This window comes from Fusarium musae, chromosome 5 (genome assembly GCF_019915245.1).
Source record: "Fusarium musae strain F31 chromosome 5, whole genome shotgun sequence".
NCBI classification, from domain to species: Eukaryota; Fungi; Ascomycota; class Sordariomycetes; order Hypocreales; family Nectriaceae; genus Fusarium; species Fusarium musae.
Window position 1 is genome coordinate 3,333,564 of NC_058391.1, and position 25,948 is coordinate 3,359,511.

The window sequence follows — 25,948 nt, forward strand, 5'->3', positions numbered from 1 at the left end:
ACCACTCGGGTCATTGACTGTCGGTCAATAAACAAACAAACCATACTCAGCATTCATCTCCCGATGGTGCGTGCGTACATGGCGCCGTTGCCGCCCAAACTCATGCCAGCATACCCATTCACTGCCTGCGTGGCGTTGGCCGAAGATGGGTTTGCCGACGAAACTTCAGTCACCGCCGTCGCTCTTGTGAGCACGATGAAAGCATCCTCTTTGCCTTGGATAGTTCTGCCTCCGAGCGCGAAACCGCCGGGCGCCATGGCAGGGCTTGGCTTCGCTGAATGGACCTATGCTACTCCGTTGTGATACTGGCAATGACGCGACCGGTCTGGAGGGCTTGTTTGCATCAGACACGCCCCTCGCAATGTATGTCTTGCCTTTGCACCACAATATGTTGTGGCATATTCTGACTAATTTTCTCAGTAATGGGACCATTCTTCACACGTCGACGATCGCAACCCAAACACGCACTTCCCCACGTCCTCGCCAAACTCGATGCCCAAACAGACATTTGCCTACGTCTATGAGTCTTCGTCCCTAATAACAGCGACAAACAACTTCGTCGCAACGCATATTCTCTGGTCCGACACGACGATCGCAAACGAAGGTTTCCACGGCCTCGCCATGGGCAACACGATCTTGCCCAGCGGTCCCTACGAGCATTCTACAAACGACGCCGTCCGTGGCCGCCCAACCTTGATGTTCGCTATGAGCGTTACATCTTGTCTTTTTGTTATAGAAGCCATTTTGTATAGATACCCGTGAATGTTTTGTACATAGTCGCTCCTCAATTACAAGAATCGCAGCTACCCACTTTCTGAACCATATCCATACTCCTTACCTATTTGGCTCCTGTTGGTCCACTGCTGCCCGTTTCCTTGTTCACACCTACAAATCATCCTGCGGCGAACATCGCGCCCTGTCAGAATCCATCACTACCGAAGACCGGACATCTCGGTAGTGATCAAGTGCTCAGGTTCTAGTGCCCCAAAGCTACATTCTCTCAACAACGCTTGGATCGCGGGATTCTTGGTCAACACCTGCTCGGACAGTTCGTGTCGTTGGCTTCACCATTAACCAAGCCTAGGCCAAGAGGTCCATCGCCGACAGTGATGCCAGCCTTCGACTCTTGTTCGTCCACCTCACTGGTTGCCCCCCCTTATTCATAACTGGAAGCAAAATTTCTCTATCTCGCTTGTCTGGCAGCATCGACTTGCTTGAGATGCATGCGCCACACGCCTGGACATGTCCCCGCGCGCGACTGCGGTCTGCCCGTGCAGCGATCATTCATCTTTCTACCAACCACGTCTGCGACAACAATGGTGGAAGGGCAAAAAGAGCAAAGCTCTATATAACAGGCAAAAACATACAACAGCGGGGATTCGCTGGTCGTCACCGACCCAACTACTAATCCGCCCCTTACCAGCTTATCTATGGGAGAGCGGACGGGATCCCGAGTTCTCTGGTAGGTATGGTCGTATGTGATACAGAGTTGTGTTTTTCTGGTTCATACCCTTGGGCTACAGGCCAAGGATAAAGTCGTTGACTTGCCTGCGCCCTGGGAGCCAAAAGAAGCGAGATTTGGCTGAGCTCCTCTGAAGCTGCCAGCCCACATTGTCTAGTCAAGCGGTAGCGCGCAAGCACGTTCGACTCGGTCATGGCTGCTCGCGAGCCTTTTGTTACAAGAAGGAACATGTAGTAGATCAAGTCGACCCCATGTTTCTAAATCTAGTTCTATAAAAGTTATCGCTGGCTTCCTCAGCTTTTTCACCGCCTGAACCCTCCAAGAGCTGTGGCTTCAGCCTTTGGATCGTCCCAAAGTCGAATCTTGTGGCTTGATCTCATTCACCCCGAGGCAGCCTCCTCTTCCAAAACCTCTATTATTATCCTCCCCATCAGTCATCGCATTCATAACAGGCCGCCAGATCGAAGAAGTAAGGACCGAGATAGAAGGAAGGCGGATTAATTTGGGCCTGGGTGCCCGAGTACAGGTCGCAGCTAGTGCTATACGAGGCGAAGGACTTGCAACGACAGTCGCTAGCACAGGCGTCGGCGCAAGCTGCCGTATCAGCTACAGTGGGTGAACCGATATGCCAAGACTCGTCGATATTCCATGATTTGACCTGGAATGGAATCGTACAAGCGCCGCTCTTTCCGATGACATGGGTACAAGCAACTGTACATCCGGCCTCCGTGGTCGTCGTTGCCGCTGCCGTGGTAGTTCCAGCCGATGTTGTCGACTCAAAGACAGTAGTCGACTGCTCCTCCGTGGTCGATAGGGCTGTAGTGGTCGATAGAGCCTCGGTGGCATCGGCGTCGGCAGTCGAGGGTGTCTCAGTGCTGGACAGAAGGCCCGCTGTAGTCTGTGTCTCAGTCGATGACAGTGCCTCAGTAGTTGACAGTGTCTCCGCGCTGGAGGATGCACTCGAGAAAGAGATGATAGATGACGATGCCAGCGATGGCTTGCAGGGCCCAGCATAAACGCCAGCCACAGCCAACGCCGTAGCAATCAACGCGTTTAAAGACCGGGGAGACATTGTGCATAAGAATGACGTTGAATGAACCAGAGTGACATGTTGCCCAAACGGCACTTTTTGTATTCCGGCCAGGGGCTGTTTTCTTTGACAGCTGGTAATTTCCTCAGTTCGGAGCCCATCTCGAATGAGGCTAGTGTTCTGGACTGAATACCTTTAAAAGGTCAAGATACGAGCCTTGGGTTCAGTAGTTTCTTCTAGCTCAGGCTTAGACGTGGTGTTTAACAGCCTAAGATAACGGCTAACCTGTGACAGTCGAACGCTAAGAGCAGCCAGTCAAACCGCATTATCGGTAATGTTTGCGGGAGAACAGAATACGAATCTGATTGTTGCCAGAGCGAACGTGAACACAACTCTGAATGTACGGTAATTTCCTGAAGGGTGACAGGGTAAAGGGGTATTCTTACGATCTTGAGAAACTTGAGTCGATTGGTCTCATGAATATCTTCAGTCACCAACACCACAGAAAACAGGGACGCGGTTGCAAAATATTGTACACAGGGCAATAACTTTCCTGCCCCAGAGATCCCGTTATATGGTATTCGACTAGAAAGTCTGGATGCAACTTATCGAGCTGCTTACTGGGAACTGCCAGCACTAGCCAATCGCCATGTTATGTCGGATTGCCGATGCGTCACTGTGTAACTGTTTGCCTTGTTTGCTGAAAATGTGTAGCTTGTAACCCCCCGCCTCACCTTGACTTCCTCAACCTTCTTTCGCTGTCTCCAGAAACTTGGGACCACGAACTCATCTACGAAGCATGGAAGGCGAACGACTTCTTGAAAAGCTATGGCGCGAGCCTACAGAAGAAAATCTCCAGTGCTTACAGTGCCAGAAGTCGTTCAAAGGGAGTCCTCTTATTCGTACATTTCGCATTGAGCAGGCAGGCTCGCGTCGTCCAGGTTCAAGCGCCGTTGTGTCTACGTCCCGAGGCCATATTATCCTCTTCGACCGACATATGGACTGTGCAGTCAGCTCAAAGATCCTCTTCTCAGCAGTCTCCCATGTCTGGGATCCCAACATCTCAAAAGCACAGCAGCAACAAAAAGCAGTACCAGAGGCGCCAGAAGCAGCCCGCCGTGTTCTAGATATCTCGGCTAGGATTTCCAATGAAATCGAGAGACCGGGGTATGAGGCCAGGGAGCTTTGGCTGGACTACATCAACGTACCTCAATGGTCAGATGCTCTGAGGAGTAATATTCTTCCCATCGTGGATAAGCTCTTTAACACAGCGGAGACAACAGTCCTGTGCTTCTATGATGTAGCTCCGAATGTGGTAAATGAGCTCTACAAAGACGAGCGGACTCCAGAACGCCTCAGCTCAGTCATATCAGTCTGCAACTCCAAGTACTTCAAGCGCGTCTGGACTGCCATGGAGTTCATCAGAAGCGAGCGTGCCAGAACTATGATTAGCAACTATACTTACTTTCCCGACCTCGACGACCCTGCATTCCTTGGCCAGATCTTCAAGGCCTGGAAAGATGAGGTTCGCCAACATAGAAAGGTGCACGATCTCGAAAGAAAGGTCCAGATGGGCAAGAATCAAGTCCCATGGAGTCTCGGTACGCTCAGACAGGCAAAGTTACTGAAGAGAATGAACTTTGCCATGGCAACTGCTCTGCTCTGCAAGAGAGGTTGTAGAGACCGAATGGACTTCCTCCATGCATTGAGAGGAATAGTTCGTGCAAGGTCCTTCAGACCAAACAGTTCTGATTTCAAGACGGAGTACTATCGAACTGCGTGGGAATGTCTCAAAGTGGGAGACTACTCTCCGCTGTTGATAACCCCTTTTATGGGAGCTATCGAAAGACGAGGTCCTGGCCACTGGTCCGAATTTGGCTACAGTGACGTTTTCACTTGGCAGTTGGGACAGGAAGTGAATCCGCCAACATTGGGTAAATACACAACTTTGGATGATTCTGAGCAACGTGTTACTCTTCACGTGGAAGACATTGGAACAGTTTCGATAGTCGGCAGACCAGAGTAGGGGTTGATGATCCAAGCCTTCTCGTGGGCCGCGAAGCTAGTTTTGGAGATTGATGGACCAGGCGTCAAAGATTTTATTGCAGCTCTGGGGAGAACTCATAGAGGGAGTGTATCAACTACCATGAAAATCCTGGAAGAGAAGAATCAAGTGGATCGTCTGCAGGGAGTTCTGAACAGGCTCTACGACAGCCCAGAAATACTCACCTGGCCATTGGATGGCAAAGATAACATCGAATGGCTCGCAGGCGTGCTATCATTCTCCAAACTCAGGCCTGGCGATGATCAAACTGTGCTGGGAGACAATGCGGCCAGATACGGAACCATCTACTGCAGACCGTATGATTACACCGTTGGTATCACTTGTACAGGGTGTGATAGAATGTTCGCACATAAGGTCGGGAGTTTTTTCTTGCCAACAGAATTACGGAACGCGAGGGCTTATCGTACCCCTGGTCTTAAGTATGCATGCTCGGAGAAGGACGGATTAGCAATTTTGATCCAGGGGGGTAAAATCGTTGGAAGAATGATATGGGCCACGCCTGCTTGTTCATGTAGGAAGACAGAGGTGGTCACCGTGAGGATGCCAGAGTTCTTCTTGCCCAGCGCATTTTCGATCAACTAGTCACATGAATAGTAAGCCGAAAGGGAAAACGGGCAGATAGCGTGGGAAAAGGTATTCTAAGATTAGTATGGAACGTACAAATTTGTGACTAGGTTTACTAATGTCTTGATATATAATCTATGACTTAGAGCAAGATACCATACACTCATCTGAAAGTCTACTAATGTAAAACCAAAGGTTAGCAGTTGGCTGAGAGCTTGAATCAGTACAGAGAACTTGGTGGCTTTTGTGACCTGCGTCAGACCTCTGAGAAGTTCGCAAAGCTTTGATGCCGTATAATAAGTATCTTCATGGCGTTGACACCTTTTATAAGCCTGGTGAGCCGCAAAAGCAGCTCTGGTGGGGCAACCCCTGACGTTGCCATAAAGATGATATCTGTCGCAGATATATCGACGAGAGGAGTGCTGGTATATATTCAGTGTGAAGTAACTGGTAACTATGGTGATTCTGGTACTGGTGATGCGTATAAACCTTGATAGGATAGCCGTATTAAGGCCGGCAAAGAAATCATCATTTAGGTTTTGATGATATCGACTTTATGCTGTAGTAATTGGTTAGCCATCATGGTATTGATGTTTAACTTATGAGTTAGAAGTGTTATTTGCAGTTGAGACTCGGGGCTGAGAGCTTATTCCGGCAGACAGAACTTAGACTCACAGCGCTGTCTAGCTGCTGCTATCGAATAGTAGATATTGAGATAAACGAGCTAGCTTTGTGAACCGCTTTCATTTTGCATATTAAACTCTCCCAGTTCTGAATGAGCATGAAGCCAATACTTAGATCGAGTATTTGAGAAATCTTTCCAGCTCCGGTCTCCAGTCTCGCACAGGATCATCAACGCCCAGACCAATGCCGTGTTTTCCATCCGGCAATACCACTACCTGAACCTTCCTACCGTGCTTAGCCATAGCATTTGCATAAAGATATGTGTTCTGAACCGGGACGAGTTCGTCATTAGAAGTATGGAAGAGGAACGTCGGCGGGGTCTTGTCCGAAACCCGATTCTGCACGGATAGACTTTCGATCTGTTTGCGGGTCGGGTTGTTTCCGAGCAAGTTATATCGTGAGTTCTCGTGGGTGTAGTCGTCCTCCATGGTGATAACCGGGTAGCTCAGAATACCAAAGTCGAGCTTTGCCTTCGGATTCGTGAGTGTTGTTCCTGCGAGATGACCGCCTGCCGAGAAGCCCATGACACCTAATTTCTTGGTTCCAGGGCTTTGCTTTCGAATGAGGTCGATAGCAGCTAGGGCTTCGTCCATGGGTGTCGGATACAGTGGCGGTGTTTTGATGCTGGCCGTTGTGTAGTTAAGAACCCATGCGTCGATGCCAAGCGTGCTGAGGTACTCTGCCGGGCCAAACCCTTCGTAGCTTATAGACATCACACTGTAGCCACCACCTGGGCATACCAGAACACCAACGCCAGTGGAGTTGGCGGCCAGAAAGGCTGTAAGTTGCTTGGGGTCGAGCCTAAATACAGTGTTAGCACGGCACAAGATATAAACTTGGGATTCAAACTGACTTCATCCTGATGTTTGTAGAGTCAATCTGGTCTGACATGATAAAAGGTACTTCCGCAGGATTCACTGGCCACATATATATGCAAGTTCAATTTACCCGGATCAGCAGATTCCACCAGCCTTAAGCCCCGATGCCGTGGATGAATTCTGGAGAAACCGGCGGGGAAGCTTAAAACGTTACTTCGGACTGTCTTGACCCGATGGCATGGGTCGCAAGCTCATCTTTTCTGGGTATCAATGCCGAGACTTCAGGGAATCTGGGGTAGTGTCCACCAATAAGAATATTCGGTAGCCGGGAAAAGGATGATCTCCCGGATGAATTACATGGCTATGTATGAATCACCACCAGTCGTACATCCTTCATCTACGACGCCTTTTCTGTGTATAAAACTACCCCTAAAGAACAGAGAGCCCTGAAGGAATAAGAAAACTAAAATTGAGGGGAGAAGGCCAAAACGAACTCAGTAAAGCATCCTCTAAGCTTAGGCTAAATTACCAAAACATTTTCATCACTAAGGTCAAGGTTCTGGGTCTTGTTGCCTCTCCGAGAGAAGACTCCTGAGTGAAGAAAGGATTACAAGTATTTGAGAATGATACATACAAACTACATTGTGGAACGGCTTTGCCGCTGTATCGACTCACCACCAGGCAAAGTCTTCGTGGAGCGGGGACTCGCATTTAGCCGAACAGACCTCGAGCATTAGTCGCTCGAATAGCGTTCGCCTTTCGAGGATCCGGGAAAACCTCTTCAACATCCTTATCGAAAGCAGCAGCATACTTCGCTGCTTCTGACATGGGCGTGAAGACAGTGTCAGATCCCCAAACGATCCTGGTGTAATCAACCCATCGAAGCAGTGCAGGAATGGCAAAATTGACAGGCCAGGGTCCGGCAAGGTCAAAGTAGAAGTTCTTTGCGAGGGTTTGCTTCATAGAAGCCTCTGTCAAGTTGAGACCAGGGTAAAGAGCGCTGTAGGTGACGATGCGGTCCAGGGTTGGGATCAGACCACCCCCAGCATGGGACATGATCCACCTGAGGTTAGGAAACTTGGTCGGCATCGATGTGTAGAATAAATCGGCAAAGGTGCGCGCCGTCTCGAAAGGGAAGTCCAAGGTAGGAGCAGCGAACTGTCGTACGGCGACTGGCCGGTTGAGAGCCTGCCATTGTTGTTGCGAAATTGAGGGAGCAGCCTTGTCAATGTCGAACCGCATCTTGTTGAACTGAGTGCATGGGGTAGTAGGGTGCTCAAAGATAGTGACATTGAGCTCATTGAGCGCGTCGTAGATAGGCTCAAGGTCGCGATCACCAAGGTACTGCCCGTAGTAGTTGGACATCATGACGATTCCATCTGGCTTAGGGTTGAGCTGCTTAAAAAGGTAGTCGATCTCTTTCAAGGAAGCATTGATGTCAGGCAGTGGAAGTGATGCAAAAAAGCCAAACTGCTTGGGATATTTGGCCTTAACCTGAGATCCATACTGGTTGACACGGCGGGCCAACTTGATAGCTTTCTTGGTGGCATCCTTCGAGGGAACATTAAGGTAGACTCCAGGACTCGAGATGGACAAAATAGACTTGTCGATATTGTTTTCCTTCATGAATTGCAGATGAGACTCGGCATCCCATTCCTAGCGATGTAAGTTTATGTCTTTCTCATGAATAGGTTACCTGTGCAATACTCACAGGAGTAAAGGGCATGCCATCAGGGCCAGGTACATGCCCAGCCTCTTTCAAGGCCTTCGCATAGAAATCCGGAACAAAATGAGCATGAACATCGATCTTGGCTGACTTTTGGGGTGATGGTGTACTGCGGCAAGCAGTGACTGCCAGAGAGAAACTAAAGAGTGACAAGAACTTCATACTGAGAAAGTCAAGATAAAAACGAGTGTAAAAGAGAGTGCTGCCGAGAAACGAGGGAAACCGTTAGCCCTGGGACCGTCACATTTATATATGCACGTTCAACAATCTCGGGAGCCGAGAAAAGTTTAAACGTCTTTTCTAAGTGACAAAAAAGGGTAGGTCGAGGCAGAATAATTTAGTGTAGATTTAGTAGACCATATATTAGATATTTCTGGCACCCTGATTCAACGCCAGCTGTTTTCTTGGCTCTGGAGAGTGCCCATGCATGGATTGAGTGGGAAGCTGGAAATTGGTATCGACATCAGGGACGTGACAGAATCCTACGTTCTAATCAGACGATTGTCGGGCAAGGTTTCTCAGTATGTTCAGCCAGTTTTATTGGCTACATTTCGAGATCATAAGCACTAATGTTCCGCCAATGCCACTCTGCTTTTGAAACAGGGCGATGCTTGGACTGTGCTCCCAAATTACAGTGGGCTTCAGAGGATTTTCGCATTGTTTGGTTCTTATCTTAGCGGTGATACCTTATCTAAACGACGAATCCCAGCAGCTGAGCAAGCTAGGGGAGGAAAGAAAACATCAGCACTGTATCCTAAATGACAAAATAATGGAGGTAAATTTTGTATGGCCAACAAGGCCTTACTCCATAGACTGATTAAACTTCGCATCTGATCCAAAGGCTAGATATTCTTTTGCTCCTCCAGGGCCCGTTGAAGGTCCATACATAGTCAGGAGCATAGGATGTATAAAACCTCCGTAATTTGATGTCCAGTGCAAACTGTTAAATGGATTGATCGAAGCTCACGTTTCCAGCAAACATACCAGAGGACAGAATAAGATAATGTCTTCCAGATCAAATCGCTGAGAAATGATGCGGGTACTGACAAACCTTCCCCCACGATGCTCTTGGGCTGTAGCGCCGTGAATCCCTACCATTCACGTCACGGTATCATTGGGATGGGAGGACGTTGTAGCATGGATGCCTGAGCCTAGAGGATGATAGCCCACGCCTTCACTTAATCCTCAGAATTCTTCTGCCAAATCTGAAACGAAAACGATGGCACAACTCTAGGTTCTCTCTGCCGGAATAAGCTCTCAGCCACAAGTCTCAACTGCAAATAACACTTCCATCCCTGATTCTCTTGAGTTTGGGACGCGGCAAAGACAGAGAAAGGTTTTTATCTTAAACTTTATTAAAAAGCGGATCCTATAAATAACCACCACAATGTGCCTTATTCCCTTCACTTTTGCTATATCACAATCTTAACATATGGTAACGCTTTGTCATCTTCACCCATCAACATGAACTCGACATCGACTTTGTGTAGTCTTCCGACCGAAATAATTCTCATGGTTATGGAAAGCCTGGAGTGTCCTTCCAGTATAAGGGCATTCGCCTTCTCTTACCCCAGAGCCTTGCATTTACTCCAGAGATACCGCCAACGATTTTTGCAAGCAGCTTTACGGGGCTTTGACCGAAAACTTCCAATCCAAGAGATATCCGGATATGACGTTCGTGCTTGTCGCTTACGCTTAGCTCTGCGAAACTTGGCGTTCTTAGATCCTGCAAAAGCGAAACAAAAAGTATGCAAAGCAGACTTTTATGGGGACTGGTGCAATTTGAAGCTGCTCTGCGAAATGGCCAGCCTTAACAATGAAATCGGCCGATTCATCTCAAGGTACTCAGTACAAGCTTGGAACAAGATCCAAGACGACTGTGCTAGGGAATTCTCATATCGACGGGCCGGCGTATCGAGGTTCAAGCCTTACCAAGCGGTGGACCTTACTGACGGCGAATCAAGACGGTTACGGGAGGCATTCCTCGGTTTCGAATACAGGCGACACCATCTTGTCTACGACAAAAGCCTATTGTATGAGACAACGCTACATCAAGCTGCGCTCTTGCCAACTTATAACAAAGATCCCTTCTCAGAGGGTTACTTTATTGCTAATAGCTTTGACGGCGCCTGCCTGTCCATCTTCGGCTTCATATTCCAATGCTATGAAAATCTCATACGGCGTGTTGATCGACAACTCGATATTGAGGAATTATGCCAAGATTCAGAACCTCAAGTCTCTGAACTCGTACGCATAACAAGGTTCCGTATGAGGACTCGGGATGAGGAGCTGCGTTACATTGCTCTGCTCTGTCTGCAGGGTTACGTTTGCCTCACCGTTGCAGAACGGTATTCTGATGCTGAACTCCGCCAGTTCGTTCTCAAGAGCTTTACGTGGTTTTGCAGAGATGGCACGAATCATATTCCAGACACTCGTGGTAGGTTAGTGTCAAATCTGGAACACTTCAGCCTGGGATATTTTTCCTCCGGCGATACGGCCTATGAACCATGGAGCCGAGGACGATTCTTCTGGGACCAAGCGCGTATGGTGAAAATGCGGCAGCGTGTAACAATCGACTAGTTTACCAGGAGATTTGAGAATACTCTTCCTCTCAAGCAAAAATCTGTTAGCACTTGTGCGGGCTGGCCTCGGTGAGAAATTGAATGAATACAACACTGTTTGGTTTTCAACTAATCAAGGTAGATTCATTGAGATTTGGACAGGTCTGCGCCCCTTGGGTTAGGCGTCGACAGGGTCAGAGTAGAAGCTCACTAGCGTGTTGTTCGGCCGCTGAGAAGGTTACTTTGAGAGTTTCCCATTGTGTTAAACCCGAAGTGTATTTTCTCACCTTATGACTGACTTATAAACTCAATACCGCCACCACCTTCCATCCGGGGTGTTTGTGGTGTTGAGCTAACCTTTCTTGGCCGAGGGATTGGAGGCACCTTTATATGCCTCTAAGGCCAGCTAAGGAGTCATTATTTAGGTTTATATTATATTAGCTTTATACTATAGCTATTAGTTAGTTATTATGGTATTGATTTCTAAGTTATGGGCTAGAAGTGTTATTTATAGTTGAGACTTGTGGCTGAGAGCTTATTCTGGCAGAGAGAACCTAGAACCTAGTGAGTGTGCCGCACAGTGACATTACGGCAACCAACTGACAGAAGGCCCAGGACTTTTTAAGCCGAGGTGATGGAGATTTAGTGGCTTTGTTATGCAGTCAGCCCTACGCATCCATGAATGCGCTTGCTTCCACGACTCCACTGGAGAACTGCATGCGATTGTAGCTCTAGATTGACAAGTTAAGGCGGTAAATGTTATGCGTCAGAAACAAAGCCAAGTAATTCGTCCTTATTGTCGTTGCAGTGTCATCTCCGGACAGCATCTAGCCCAGTTTGTAAGCACTGGGTGTCCACGTTCTGATGCCGCCTTTGACTCTACAGCAAGATGCCACAATCAAGCAGGTGTTCTGGCTGGTGTTTTGACACAACGAAACAAGTGCTCAAAGCAATGCAAGAACTTGTTTGCTTGCAATGAAAGATGGAAATTTAAACCTGTGTGTTGCTGTTGTCTAGAAACCCGCGCGCTGCTTGGGTGAGCCAGTCACCTCCAGTGTCAGGCAGACACGCGATACACTCAAGAGTCAAGGCTTGACAGCTGGCAGGCACTGCCTAACAGCACCTGCCAAATACGTCACAGGTCAACTTCCTGAATCACGCGCATGAAGCTCGCGTCTGAGGTTCTTCCCAAAACAACACCAGAAATATTCTTTCAGTTTTCTCTTTGGCGGCATTCTCTCCATTTCCACAGCAGCCCGCCAGACTCGATAAACATCTTATACATCGAAGGGCCATCGGTGAGTCTCCTAGATACTTGTCGCGGGTTTTGCTAACATTTATCTGGCTAGGCTCGCACCATCCCGACATCAAGTGCCGTCTTTCAGAAACATCGATCGAACAAGCCGAACATGGCTTCACCCAATCAAGATGTCGAGATCAACATGCCCACGGCGCAGATCAAGGAGTCGAATTTGGAGATGAAAAGAGATGCCAGGCTCAGATTCCACGAGGCCAACATAGATTGGCTGAACAAACAGTGGCAAGGGCCAGACTGGTTCCCTATCCCTCTGCTGCGGCCTTCCAAACCTTGTCCGAGTGTTGTCCGAGTCCTGAGGAACATCACCAAGATCGCCATGGCCAAGAACATTCTTTTGTCTTCTCTCTGGGAGCCTGGCGGATGCCTCAGAAGTGTTGTCGACCAAGACCTGGCCATCAGGGAAGCCGGTCGCAATGGAAGGTACAAGCATCCGCAATCTAGACGCCTTACCAGGAAAATGGTGAGCCACGCACGCCAGATCTTGCGTTCGTCGACGGCGGAGATGGGCAATGATTGCAGTTCGTCGTCGGGTAAGTTATGCATGCCAACTGAGTGAGGCCGCCTGGCCCAAGTTCTGAAGATACAATGACATGTAGAGCATCCGCTGATGGCAATGCAGGTTCCACGACAGGTGGCGACTCTGAAGTGGAAGAACTGGAGAAGAGCAACACGGTTTCGCGATTGAGTACTTCTGCTCTTGATTCATCAGCCGAGCAGCAACTCCCACCTCCACTCCACGGTACGGTTGCATCGGCAGAAGATGAACTAAAAATTTCGCCACGAGGTATGAAGCGGTCCTTGGAAGACAACGAAGACGAAGCGTTGAATCCACCCATGTTGAAGAGTCAGCGAGTGGCCTTAGAGAAGGTGCTTGGGATTTTAAGCCCTGAGCAGATCGAAATCGTTCACCGCAAGTGGACCGCCAAACTTGATACCGTCCTTGCGGCCAAAAATGCAGCTGAGAAAGGGTTGCTGGACCTGATGCATGGCAGGGGCTCAAGGGCAGTCAGCGAAGCAGAAAGGGTACAAGCTCGTCTTCGGAAACATGAAGCAGAAGAGGCTTTCAACCAAGCTTATCAGAGACTCCATCGTCCAATTCAAGTCATGGGAGCGGTGAGGGATATCAAGAAGACCTTTGATGCTCGCGCTCTATGTGCACTCAAGCTTGAGCGTGCTCAGAAAGAAGTACAGTTTGCCAAGAGCAGAATGGAACAGGCGCAAGCGAACCACGAGGCTGCTTTAAGGTCCAACTTGACGGGTGATTGTGACTTTCAGGCAACTTTGGAAGTTCTTGAAGGGTCTGGCTAGGACGGAGGACAGTGAATAGTGATTCATGTGTTGCGATTAGACATTCAGCTCGTGGGAAAAGCTGATTTTAAGGTGGGAAAGATGCTATCTGTTAACGGAGTACTTTGTTTTTCGCAACCAACTATGAAACCCAAGACGGACCAACTTCAGGTAGTCCCCAGCATGTACATATTACTATAGAGTACCGTAATTCGTATGAACAGAGATCTTCTAGCTTGTCATAGTTGAAACGTCAATCCAAGTTGTAGGATTACGCGACTAGAATCTCCCGCTTCTCCAACCAACCTTCGGTGACACCAGCCTCTGCCTCACCGTCCATGAAGCCGTGCACGTAGGTCGAGCCAACGACCATATACGATTCTCCTTTAACGCCATCTCTAGATTCAACCTTGCGTAACACCAAAGGCACCTTTCCCCCATCAAGGACGGCCACGACATCGCCCTGCTTCGCAGCAAAACGCGTTGCTAGGAATAGTCCATTATCCGTGACCGCGAACATGAAGCTACCAGGGCTGTAATGATGCGAGATTTGACCCTCAACGTCAAGTTTAGCCAGATCTTCGTCGTCAGCGGGCTGATAACCGAATGCAGATCTTGAGTATTTGTTGCCAAAGTGTAAACGGTATGTCTGCAGGGGACTCCATTCACTTTTCAGTTGCTCTTGGTTTTCGATGTCCAATCTCTCAATTTCGGTTGGCCTTAACCGACGCATTCTTGGGGGTAGCGTGCAATCCTTGACCATCGTCCGCCAGAATGCGCGAATGGCAGTGTCGCCAGTTGGTATCTCTTTACCACCGACTTTCGGGGCATACATATGCTCCTGAGGTTGCTCAAGGACTTCCTTGCCAAGGTAAAGGTTCATGACATCCCGAGCCTCAAGGTCTTCGCCATCCTGAAGAACAGGTGCTACTGTTCCTAGGATGGTGCCTTTCGTGACCAAGATATCCTTTTCGGGGCCGATGAGTCGACATGGGGTCTCACACTTCTTGATACCAGCGTTGAATATATCCCGCTGGGCAAATAGCATTGTTGCACATTGACGACGCTTGCTATCGTATTCTGCGACCCAAGATGGCAGTTTACGCTGTCTATCCAGCGCTGTAGGCCCTTTCGGACGCTCAAATGGGTTTTGGCAAAGAATATCCAAGTTTCCGGCGAGATTGATCAAGGAGACTGTGGCCTGCTGATACAATTCAGGCACTGACGTCATATAGCCGACATTTATACCATGATCTTCCGTCACAAGCCCAAGTAGCCCGAATATCTTGTCCCGAGGGTCTGTCGATTCCATTTCACGGAAGCGCACAAGTACATCCATGAGCTTGGACCCCTTGCCCTGCGTCATTAGGCGACGTTGGTCCTCGATAAGCTTGATGGGGACGAACACTTCACTAAAGTCCTTGTAGTATTCCGGGGAATGACTACTATCGCGGCCCATGTGGAACGCATCGAAGTATGGTTCGTCTTTGAAGAGGTTTTTCAGAACGTCCCAGTTCAGCTCAGCATCTCTTGACATGAGCGTCAGCCGCGGGGCGAGAGAAAGCTCCTGCATCACCCACAGCCGACTCCAGAGCGTCGGCCGCTTGAAAACACAAGATAGCATGGACTGAGAGAAATCAAGGAGACGATAACGTCCTTCTCGGGCCTGATCTTGTAGTTCTTTCAGAGTCTGCGGGTTCTTCTCGGCGATTTCGCGCATCAAGTCAATTCCGTTTTTCAACCAAGTTTCTTCATCGTCAAGATATGGGTGTTTGTAGAGATCACGAGCGTTGACATCATATCTGTTGCCGATCATCGGATCTAGCCACGCGATATCTCGTTGGCAATTTGAGTAGATTTCGCGCATGAGAGCAACTTGATGACCCCGCTCCTCGACGTCTGACTGATTGATGCAAATGGCGTCAACCCAAAGAACTCGCGACTGGTCATCTCTTTGCCTCAGGCACGACAGAATGTACTTTAGGCTCGGTGTGATGAAGAAAGTGTGGTCATTGAGAATGATGGGCTCCGAAAACTCGGGCTCGCCCCAAACATACGATAGGGCCTCGTACTTGGGATTCTTGGATAAGGCATTGTTGAGTACGGCGTGTGAAAGGGTGCAATGGATATTTGCATCTCCGTCTCGAGGCGGAAGGAGCGTGAGAAGTCGGATTTCTTGACGAGTATTATCGAGAGGTTTGTAGATCGCCGCACATACTTCGCCATTGACGGACATGACCTTGGGGCCGTGATCGAGTTTCTCCGTCATTTCTAGGTTTGTATTCCAGAGTAGTTTGAGAATAAGCAACGCAGAATTAATGTGATTTCAAGAGTAAGATTGAGGGGCATGTACTACTGTAAGAATGTTGCCTAGGGCTGAAACGATAGAGGCTGTGCTAAACAGGCCAGGGGGGACAAGAAAGCAGGGGATCTTGACCCCAAGTGTTAGAAATAGTTACCTAAGTACCTTAGTCTACTCCGTAAAGATCCCCTAAATTCATATAAAACTTGCCTAATATTTATGTCTTTTAGCGGAGAGGCCCTAAGGCTTTAGGGTCAAGGAACAGAGATCTGGCTGATCTTGGCTCTAAAATTAGAGACTATCAAGGCCGCTTCTGACCTTGAACCAGGGTGCCAACATTAGCTGGTCTAATGCCGCAGTTTGAGGCTGTGCTGCTAAGCATTGTACATAGATAGTAGCTTGTCAGCATCCAAGTGGCAGTGCTGATGCAAAACCTGAGGCAAGGTCGTAGTGGGAAAGGGCAAAAAGAAATTGGATGCGGTTTGTGTGGATCGAACACACGACCTTCAGATGTCACTTGGTTTGGTGAGGATTGAAGTTTGACTTCAGTCTGACGCTCTCCCAACTGAGCTAAACCCGCTGACTAATGAGTTGGTGTTGCGGTTTCGTCTGTCCCCTTGTGAGGGAAACGTAGGGAATGGACCGAAACATGGCAATCGGTCTCTAAGAAAGTAACAAAGACATCGTATGGCCCAAATGCCATCTTCATCCAAGGAGTTGTGCCAACTAATTAACGCAATGAGGCCTGTAGAACTTAGCATAGTTCAGCTTCAAAAACCGAGAGTACACTCACTAACTTTGGCATAAGAAAAGAGACGAGGATAGGAAGACGTTTCAGCATCGATTATTATCTGAGATGTCTGCATCGTCTTAATCTAAGACATAAGACGGATCAGCCTACTGCTTGCTCTGTGGTACCCGAATGCCAGCTCCTAATATCAATTCCGCATATCCCATTTAGTGACCCCTCCTGCTCATCATTACCTTTGGGTATAACCACCATCAACCACCAAGGCAGACCCAGTAACAAAAGAGCTTCGTCCTCCAGAAAGATACAAAACACCATCCGCAATCTCCTCGGGCGCACCCATCCTCTGCATAGGAACAGCTGTCGTGATTCGCTCTTGCATAGCCTTTAGCACCTCAGGGTTCTTGGTGGTCATTGGTGTTTCCGTGTATCCCGGGCAGATGGCGTTAATGCGAAGTCCCTCCTTGGCGTAGTCCTCGGAGGCTGACCGTGTGAGGCCGATGATGGCATGCTTGGCAGCTGTGTAGGATGTAGAAAGCGGAATACCAACAACGCCCTGAATGGAAGAGAAGTTGACGATGGATCCACGCTGTAATTCCCTTCCGTTGATAGATGAACGAATTGGCTCTTGCTTCAACATGACCTGTGCTGTAGCTCTGAGGACAAAGAATGTCCCAGTGAGATTGATGCTGACAACACGGTTCCAATCAGCTGTATGGGCAAATGCTGCACCGCCTTGATGCTTCATGGCAATGCCAGCTGCATTGACAACATAGTCGATGCGGCCATACTTCTGTGCAACATCTGCGACAATCTCGTTGATGCGGTTCTCATCCGTGACGTCGGCAGAGTAAATCTCGATCTTGAAGTCCTTCTTAGGTGACAGTTGTTCTTTTTCAATCTCAGACTTGACGACTTGTAGAGATTCAAGATTGAGATCTATGAGTGCAATACCGGCGCTACCATCGCGGGCGAAGGCCCTGGCGCATGCTCGGCCAATGCCTGAAGCACCTCCTGTGATCAAAGCGTATCCTGGGACATCCATTGTAGTGAAAGTATTAGAGATGAGGGATTGGTTATTAGACAAAATCTTGAGATGATAATCACTGATGTTGATGTCTATCTCTATAATATTGAGTTACTCTTATACACCTATAACAATTGCATCCCAACTGTCCCATGGTTGGCATGCCCGTGACTCGGCGACCGATACCCGAAGCTAAGCTGGAGAAGCTTTCCTCGTTTGACGTTCTCGCTATCTTGGGCGTGCCCCACACTGATCAGCCACCAGATATAACTTTCCTGTTTCAAATGCGGGGAATGCATGATAACGTATTTGTTGGATGGCCTCAATCTGATGAGCAGAGGATAACGGGAAGGCAGTTCCGTGATGGAGGGCGGAATCGGACGGAGGTGGCCCGGTAATTTTTCACGAATTATTACTGCGTAACTTGTTTGCTGACCAAGTTTCAAATGTTTTAGACATGGGATTCCAGACAATGTGTGTTGTAGTTTGCGCTGGCGACAGCTCGTTAGTATAAAGTTATAGTATCTTGTTATCGTTATTAGATGTTGCATAAGTTCTAGATAAAACATTCCTATAAGTGTTGCAATGTGTTTTGTCAAGCCATCGTATCGTCGTCAATCATATGGCCCATGATTACAAATTGGGTGGCTATCCTGTTATGAACAATACCAGTGCTGAAAGTCTCCGTTGATACTGCTAAGATGAGGAGAATAAGTGCTGCTGCAAGTAAAATGAATTTTGATTACCTCTATCTATGCGAAAACAAGACCCTTGTATCCCGACTTCTTGACCTCCGCACATCGCCTACGATACTCTCCAATGCTACCACTATATCGTGCAACACTTCTGACACTCTTGCCCTTGACGTTCTTGTTCACGCCTGTCATCCAACTGTCAATCTCGTTCATGAGCACCTGGCTCTCGCTGCACTTCACCACATGCTCGGTCCATTGCTCAACGGCGTCTTCAGTTGGTTCAACAGAAGTGTAGCCGTTGTCCTTACAGTATTGCAGCATATCTGAGATAGCTTGCACGCCGTGCTCAATGTTGCGTGTAGCGTTGCCGAATGGCTGATGAGGGCCAAGAACCATGAACATGTTTGGCATCGAGGGTACAGTGATGCCCAGGAATGTTCGGGGCCGATGATCAACCCAAACTGCTTGGTCGCCCTTGGGACTGTCGCTCGTTGCGATCAGTGGTCGGTCCTTCTTGCCATGAAAGTCGATAGCACTGAAAGCACCTGTGATGGCATTGAAGCCAGTTGCGCAAATCAGAACGTCAAGCTTGTGCTCCTTGCCGTCGGAGGTCAGGATGCCCGCTGGTGTGACGCGGTCAATTGGCGTCTTTTTGAGATCAACAAGATGAACGTTTGACTTGTTAAAGGCCTCGAAATATCCACTCTCCATAGGGACTCGACGCGTGCCAAAGCCGTGATCCTTGGGAATAAGGCTCTCTGCAATCGCAGGGTCGTTAACTCGTTGTCTGATCTTCTCAGCCATGAAGTTCGAGTACAGACTGTTGGCGTATCGATCGGTGTATGTATCAGAGAACACGCCTAGCCACTTCCCAAAACCAGGAGTGTTATAAAGCTTCTCCCAGAGCTCTAGGCGTTCCTCTTCCGAGACCTCAAGAGACTTTCGAGGGTCGCCGTGATGCATGAAACCAGAGGAACTTGTTTCACAGATCTTGAAGATGTTTTCATAGTTCTTCTTGTGCTCGGCCATTTGCTCAATGGTGATCTCCGAGTTGTGGAGCGGAGCGGACCAATTGGCTGTGCGTTGGAAGACGCTGAGAGACTCGACGCCCTCCACCTTAGAGACAGCCGTTGTGATTTGAATGCCGGTCGCGCCTGTTCCGATTACTCCGATCTTCTTACCGATAAAGTCGCGGTTGATATCGAGGTCTTTGGGCCAGCGAGAAGTGTGGAATAGTTTGCCGCCGAAGTCTTCAATGCCTTCAATTGCGGGTAGAGTGGGCGCAGAGAGGAAGCCCATGCAGCTGATGAAGAAGGTAGAAACATTTTCGTTACCAGCTTCATCTACAAAGGTCCATGTGTGATCAGCCTCACTCCATGTAGCCTTTGTAACAGTCGTGTTGAACTGAACATCCTTCTTGAGATTATGCTTCTCAGCAAAGTAGGTGATGTACTTGTGAGTCTCCGGTTGAGGCGAAAATGCCTCCTTCCAATGCCACTCATCCAGAAGCTCCTTGTCGAAGGAGTAGCAGTAAGACAGCGACTCAGAGTCGAATCGACATCCAGGGTAAGAGTTCCAGTACCAAGTGCCTCCAACATCGGGAGCGGCATCAAGAACCCTGATACGCCATTCTGGGAAGCGCTTCTTGAGCTGATAAAGTGAACACAGGCCCGAGAGACCTGCGCCCAGGATGAGAACGTCGAAAGTGCTGGTGGACTGAGGTACGGAACCCATGCCGATAGTGTGAATAGTGCGATGAGTGACGATGGATTGAATTGTCTTGTTGTTCCGAATTGATTCTATATATCTCGAGATAAATGATTCGATCGTATCATGTCGGAGTTGACTTCATATTTTCTTCTCAGCCAATGACCTGAACAGGATAGTCTGCTCGACTTTCCTATCATGATATCACACAGTGAAAAACGACGTGTCTTGCCACTAGATATAACTTTCCTTTTACGATGGTGGCTTCGATAGTGGAACATTGCCGCCCAATCAAAGGATTGGATCAAGTAACGAGCCGTTGCAGAGTGCGGCGAGAACCTTATCAACGTGATGATCTGAAGGACACGAGATCAAAGTGCGCCCTGCAGGAGTCAACTACCGACACGAACTGGAGGCTTCTATCTCTGCTGATTTTTAATCTCTTGGTTGGGATAGGAAAGTTTCCCCAGGAGAGGGATTGGTACCGATACCCGAAAGGCGGGGGAACGATTAGCCTTATCTCACATCTCCACCACGGCGGGAGTGCCGATGCTTTCATCTTGGGACCCTTTACAAGTGGGCATTCCCGGCGGAGAAGAAGGTCTCGTCGAGGAGACAGCTTCTCTTCATCATGCCTCCTCTTGTAGGGAAGTCCACTGCAAAGGTCAAGCGGGTCCCAGGACGGAGGACTCGTTCGTTTGGAGGATGCGTTACCGTATGTTCAATCACTTGATCAGCCATTCCCTACTGACCTTTCACAGTGTCGCAGTCGTCGTGTGAAATGCGATGAAGGACGTCCCGGATGTTCTATGTGCAACATCTCAGGCCTCGATTGTGGAGGCTATAGCAAAGACATCTTCTTCGACTTTGATGACCCCTCATTGACGGGAGTTGCTCGATTTCGAAGACCATTATTGACGGAACAAGAACGAGAGCGTTTGAGTGAACAGATTGCGCAAGACGTCCCACCAGAACTGGCGGGTTGGCATCTTTCTCAAATTGACGAAGAATGCGAAAAGACGTCTACGGACCTTCAGATTTCGAGAGGACCTTTTGGAGCTTTTCGCATTACGCAGCAACTGCCCTCAGATCCATTGAGCACTTTGGATGAGATAGACGAGGACGTGATAGAAGTTCAACGGATTGACGCTGCCCAAGAAGAAGATCAGCTACTACTTCCTGACTTCGATGACGACGTGGAAGTTGTCCCCTCAACACTCGACTTTGCGACTGGAACGGCCCATCAAGATGCTGAGCATCAAATATCGGGTCAAGGCAACGCGCTCATCCCCCGTACAGATTGGTTGAAGACCCTGGAAAGTTTCCCCTTGAACAGCTGGCTGGACCCTGGGCACTTCGATCTGCCCGACTGGTGGGATCCCGTGGCCATGGGCATTGAAACGGCCGTGCCTTGGGTGGGTGAATCAGCGTCTGCGCAGAAGCCTCCTTCACCATTTGCACGATCTTCCACAATTGAGCTTGGATCTCCAAGGCTTTACTTGTCGCATTTATCGCCGAGCTCAGGCTCTGTATCGTCCCAAGTCGACACGGACGTACCCCGCGATGCTGTATTACTGGTCAAACACTATGCAACGACCGTGCTTCGAGGCCTGACTCCATACCGTCACAGCAAGACGCCGTGGCACGTGCTTTTTCTCCCCCATGTCAAAAGCTGTTTGGCAGCCTTGACACTCGGTGAGAAGATGGACCACGCAAGTCTATGTGCATTTTACGGCACACTATCTATCAGTGCCTTTAGCCTGGGTGGCATTCATGGCTCCACCAAGTGGTTAGACCAAGGCACAGCATATTATCAAAAAGCCCACTTTCATGTTTGTCTTATGCTCAAGACAGCATACGATGTTCCCAAGACTGCCAAATACAAGTCTATACTCATGGCTCTCTTGACGATGGTCCAGATTGCTATACTCTCTGGCAATCGAGATGAGGCAGAGTACTTTTTCCTGGAAACGGAGAAGCTCATCCGAACAAAAGGCCTGAACCGACGAAAGTCTCGCAAAGTCAGGTTACTACATCACTGCTACGTGTTTGAGCGGCTGTCGCACGAGAGCACTTTTACACAAAATACACTGAACTTGGATCATCGGAACCGAGTCCGTGAAGCGATAGAAGCGAGCGGTGCCAGTGCCTATAGCCAGGATAGCCTGTCTTTCCGGCTCACTACGTGGAGTAACCTGGACCAGGAGATGCACAAGGTCAAAGGTCAGGAAGAGGGAGAAAACGATCTTCATCTTCAACATCCCGGAATATGGTCGGCTACGCTTTATCCTGAGATCTTTGGCGTACCAGAGCTCCACCTCTTTATGCTTTCGCTAGTCATTCGGCTTGCGCGAGAGAAAGAGCAGAACCAAGATGAACTGATAAACTCTGGACTCACATTGAAGGAGTTTATGGCTCGCGCAAAAGCAGTTGAGCGATGGATCAAGCAGCTCCATGTGCTTCGCCAGTCCATATGGATGGTCGAAGCGCCCGTTGATCCAGAACACCAACAGTCTGTCAATCTGCTGAATAGTCTGGCTGATACGATGCAGCACGCACTTTCTGTGTACTTTTATCGTAGAATTTATGATCTGGATCCTAGTATGCTTCAGAAGCATGTTCTTGGTGTGCGCGACCGACTGCTGGAGTTTGACGCCTCGGATGCTGGAATGGGATACGGATCTTTGAGACTAATATGGCCTGCATTCGTTGCAGCTTGTGAGACTGATGATAATGATATACGGGCGTCGTTTGTGCAATGGTTTGAATGCGCTGCAAAGCGAAGCGGGCTGAGGATATTTACGGACACAAAAGAACGTATTGAGCAGATATGGATCGGGAGGGACAGCACCGATAGACAAACTGGGTTCGGATGAAGCGAATTCGGAGACCATGCAAATAGCTACAGATGAACGGGCAGGCTTCGCCATGCATACATGCAAATGTGACTATGTGACGCGACCTCGCTTGCTTCATTGGTGGCTGGCCTTCCATCCATGCCAAGTGTAGGAATAGAATGAGCTCTTCGTAGCAAACCGCCACTTGGGATGACTTTCCACTTCCAGAACGGCTTATCAGCTTACCATGCGGGGTAAGCCCGTCTCCAATGGTCTTCAATTATTCTACGTCACACAGACATATTGGCTATGGCTAGGCTGCTCTGGACTTAAACTCTCCCAAGGCCGCCTGTAGTAACGGTTTCATCATGTAGAAGAAGCTTCACTGTCAACATACCAAGTTCTAAAATGGCGCCTTTTGAAGGAAAGGTGGTAAGTACTCTGTCTCCGTGCAACATTGGGCAGGAATAACACTTTAGATCGCTGTGACCGGCGCTGCCTCCGGCATGGGCCTGGCCACCGCAAAGCTCCTTGCTGAGAGGGGAGCTACAATTTCTCTAGCCGATATCAACGAAGAAGCACTCAAAAGGGCCAAAGCCTCCTTGCCGGGTGGCAAGCATATCTATCAAGTGGTAGACGTCAGCAAAAGCGACTCGGTGGACTCTTGGATTAAAGCGACTCTCAACACTTTTGGCGGCCTCCATGGTGCTGTGAACATGGCCGGTATCATTGCTGAGCCAGTGCCTCTCACCGAGTACAGCGATGAGGTCTGGGATAAGATATTTGCAGTCAATACGCGCGGAGTGTTCAACTGCCTACGAGCAGAGCTCGGAGCCATGTCCGCCGGTGCTAGCATTGTAAGCTTGAAGATCAACTTTTTAAATAGTTGCTGATCACCCACAGGTCTCAGCCGCCAGCGTGTTTGGCCAATTTGGTGCTCCGGGGCATGTCGCATACTGCGCAAGCAAAGCAGCTGTCATCGGCCTTTCGCGTACAGCTGCGAAAGAAAATGCTCATATTAGAGTCAATTGCGTCTCGCCTGGTATGCTTGTACGCTTTACACGTCTCGATACTGGCTAACTGTGTTTAGGATCCGTGAGTACTGCTATGAATGAGCACGATGATGAAGAACACATGAAGCGCAGTCTTTCAGGGACTGTGCAGAAGAGAAGAGCTGATCCGGTCGAGGTTGCTCGGGTTATCGCGTTTTTACTCGGTGATGAGGCATCATTTGTGACTGGCGCCGTATATAATGTTGATGGTGGATGGGTATGTTAAATCTGCGTAGTCCGAGTATCTTCATGTCATCCGCTCGTTACATGGTGGAGAGTTACGTCTGCTTGTACCAAGCCGAAAATGTCTAGACATCTAGCCAACTTGGCCTGTTCTAAATTATCACAATATATACATGAGTATTTTCACTATTTGACACTAAGTCTCCTGGATTGCTGCTATTACTTCGTTACTTTAAGTAAGGTATCGGAACCCAGATCCTGGGAGATGTCGTCCAGCAGCTTCTTCTTCAGCCTCCTTGAGTTCCAACTTCCGGTTGGCACGCTTCAAAACTAAATAAAGAGCAATACTGGCAATGATAGCGATTGTAGCCATGGCGGCGTTGACGCTGAAAGCAAGGATGAAACGCGGCTCGGCGCCATTGGGGTACAGGAAGGATCCATAGATACTGCAGATAGTCGCTAGCGCGTTGTTGAATGCCAGTGCCGCAGCTCGTTTAGACACAGGGCGGAAGTTGGTGTTGGCAGTCCATGCCATGGACATGTTGAAGCCGGAGTAGATACCAGGCAACATGATCATGGCGCCGAAGTAACGAGGGCTAATAACAGTGGTAGACGCTGAGATGATGAAGCCTGCGACTGCAGAGGCAATAGACAAACTGGTGTGCCAGAAGCGCTCTTGAACTCTGTCGGCGTTCCATGCGACTACCGCACAAACCATGCACGCCAACAGTTATGGAGGTGCGGTGAGTAAAGGAGTAGTTATCCTGTCTTTTCCCATGCTATATCAGGCATCTTACCTATCCAGATAGTTCATGATATAGATCAGGATCATGCAAGGAAGCAGACGCAGGTCGATCTTGCGCCTGAGACGCTTCTCCAGAGCCGCGAGTTCCTCATCAGAAAGGTGTTGAAGAGCTTCAGGTTTAGGAGATATGGCCAGCCCCTGACTCTTGGAGTCGCAGGATTCGTTTTCGTCCATGCTGGTGTGAGGGGTCTTCTCGATATCCATGTTGTTGTACATGCTGCTGTTGACTGAAATAGAAGTTGTTGCCCTGAATGATGAGAAGCTGTTCGACCCTGACTGGCATCGCTCGTCTTTATACATCTCGAATGCATACAAACCCATTGGTGTCTTATCAGCCTGGAGAACTTCCCCAGACTCTGTGTAGTCGCTTGGCATGGGGTAGCCTTGTGGGAGACGCTACAAAGACGATAGTGAGATAGGACAAGAAACTTGTCGTCGGCTCGGTAGGCAAATAGGCCGTCAGGAGGAAGTCAATTCCCCAGATTTTATGCTGTTCTGGAGTACCATACGGGGAACCCTTGGCTCAACCACGAGATAGGCAAGTTTAGGGAATCGAAGGTTTTGCTTCGGCTCGGTAACGAAAGCGACCGTTAGCGTTGCAACTTATGTTAGTTCCCCGGATTTTCCACAGGCTTTGCCATGATAAGGGCCAGCCGTCATTAAACATTTAGCTTCAAGACCTCGTATCTCTGTTTTCAGATAAGACTATTACGATATCTGTTACCAACTTATCACTGAGAATAGCCCAGGACCTCAGTACTCTTTACCTCTTTGTATATTTTCAGTACATTAAGGGAATTAAGCGAGACGGTAGCATGCTCATGAAAAGAATAAAGTTTGCTAAAGATAGCGCGTTCCAGCAAACTGGATGATCACCCCGCATCACGATATCAAAATTTTGGAGTCATTCATGACACTTTTAGCTTACCCCTCCTCCCCATTAGCTAGATCTGGCCTTTGATGAAAAATTAAGTAAATCACCATGTCTGATGTTAAGCCTGGGGTCTTGTCTGTCTCCAAGTCGGTAATTGTGGGTTGGTGAGGAGTAGACAGCAGAGTTCGGCTGCATAAGCACGT

The 25,948-nt window shown here is 48.8% G+C and overlaps 11 protein-coding genes and 1 non-coding gene across 12 annotated transcripts; 4 read left to right on the forward strand and 8 right to left on the reverse strand.

The window, feature by feature from the left end:
* Positions 1–2,064: 2,064 nt before the first annotated feature.
* J7337_007478 (uncharacterized protein) lies at positions 2,065–2,534 on the reverse strand (the record flags this gene model as incomplete). Its single annotated transcript, XM_044825130.1, is given in 2 exon segments — positions 2,065–2,120; positions 2,138–2,534. 2 exon segments carry the CDS (start codon positions 2,532–2,534, stop codon positions 2,065–2,067), a joined length of 453 nt encoding a protein of 150 aa, XP_044680787.1.
* Positions 2,535–3,291: 757 nt separating this feature from the next.
* Positions 3,292–4,518, forward strand: J7337_007479 (uncharacterized protein; the record flags this gene model as incomplete). The annotated part of the gene is made up of 1 exon (XM_044825131.1): positions 3,292–4,518. The coding sequence occupies one exon, from the start codon at positions 3,292–3,294 to the stop codon at positions 4,516–4,518; it is 1,227 nt and encodes a 408-aa protein (XP_044680788.1).
* A 1,397-nt stretch (positions 4,519–5,915) lies between these two features.
* J7337_007480 (uncharacterized protein) lies at positions 5,916–6,696 on the reverse strand (the record flags this gene model as incomplete). Its single annotated transcript, XM_044825132.1, has 2 exons — positions 5,916–6,606; positions 6,659–6,696. 2 exons carry the CDS (start codon positions 6,694–6,696, stop codon positions 5,916–5,918), a joined length of 729 nt encoding a protein of 242 aa, XP_044680789.1.
* Positions 6,697–7,334: 638 nt separating this feature from the next.
* J7337_007481 (uncharacterized protein) lies at positions 7,335–8,511 on the reverse strand (the record flags this gene model as incomplete). The annotated part of the gene is made up of 2 exons (XM_044825133.1): positions 7,335–8,279; positions 8,335–8,511. The coding sequence occupies 2 exons, from the start codon at positions 8,509–8,511 to the stop codon at positions 7,335–7,337; spliced, it is 1,122 nt and encodes a 373-aa protein (XP_044680790.1).
* Positions 8,512–12,319: 3,808 nt separating this feature from the next.
* Positions 12,320–13,536, forward strand: J7337_007482 (uncharacterized protein; the record flags this gene model as incomplete). Its single annotated transcript, XM_044825134.1, has 2 exons — positions 12,320–12,758; positions 12,848–13,536. 2 exons carry the CDS (start codon positions 12,320–12,322, stop codon positions 13,534–13,536), a joined length of 1,128 nt encoding a protein of 375 aa, XP_044680791.1.
* Positions 13,537–13,786: 250 nt separating this feature from the next.
* Positions 13,787–15,784, reverse strand: J7337_007483 (uncharacterized protein; the record flags this gene model as incomplete). The annotated part of the gene is made up of 1 exon (XM_044825135.1): positions 13,787–15,784. The coding sequence occupies one exon, from the start codon at positions 15,782–15,784 to the stop codon at positions 13,787–13,789; it is 1,998 nt and encodes a 665-aa protein (XP_044680792.1).
* Positions 15,785–16,293: 509 nt separating this feature from the next.
* Positions 16,294–16,397, reverse strand: J7337_007484. The gene has a single exon. It is a non-coding gene; the product is annotated as a tRNA-Phe (tRNA).
* Positions 16,398–16,797: 400 nt separating this feature from the next.
* On the reverse strand, positions 16,798–17,610 carry J7337_007485 (uncharacterized protein; the record flags this gene model as incomplete). Its single annotated transcript, XM_044825136.1, has 1 exon — positions 16,798–17,610. One exon carries the CDS (start codon positions 17,608–17,610, stop codon positions 16,798–16,800), a length of 813 nt encoding a protein of 270 aa, XP_044680793.1.
* A 734-nt stretch (positions 17,611–18,344) lies between these two features.
* Positions 18,345–20,021, reverse strand: J7337_007486 (uncharacterized protein; the record flags this gene model as incomplete). The annotated part of the gene is made up of 1 exon (XM_044825137.1): positions 18,345–20,021. The coding sequence occupies one exon, from the start codon at positions 20,019–20,021 to the stop codon at positions 18,345–18,347; it is 1,677 nt and encodes a 558-aa protein (XP_044680794.1).
* A 604-nt stretch (positions 20,022–20,625) lies between these two features.
* J7337_007487 (uncharacterized protein) lies at positions 20,626–22,870 on the forward strand (the record flags this gene model as incomplete). The annotated part of the gene is made up of 2 exons (XM_044825138.1): positions 20,626–20,709; positions 20,756–22,870. The coding sequence occupies 2 exons, from the start codon at positions 20,626–20,628 to the stop codon at positions 22,868–22,870; spliced, it is 2,199 nt and encodes a 732-aa protein (XP_044680795.1).
* A 369-nt stretch (positions 22,871–23,239) lies between these two features.
* On the forward strand, positions 23,240–24,203 carry J7337_007488 (uncharacterized protein; the record flags this gene model as incomplete). Its single annotated transcript, XM_044825139.1, is given in 5 exon segments — positions 23,240–23,263; positions 23,311–23,688; positions 23,735–23,873; positions 23,922–24,100; positions 24,120–24,203. 5 exon segments carry the CDS (start codon positions 23,240–23,242, stop codon positions 24,201–24,203), a joined length of 804 nt encoding a protein of 267 aa, XP_044680796.1.
* A 95-nt stretch (positions 24,204–24,298) lies between these two features.
* Positions 24,299–25,246, reverse strand: J7337_007489 (uncharacterized protein; the record flags this gene model as incomplete). The annotated part of the gene is made up of 2 exons (XM_044825140.1): positions 24,299–24,749; positions 24,864–25,246. The coding sequence occupies 2 exons, from the start codon at positions 25,244–25,246 to the stop codon at positions 24,299–24,301; spliced, it is 834 nt and encodes a 277-aa protein (XP_044680797.1).
* Between the last annotated feature and the right edge of the window lie 702 nt (positions 25,247–25,948).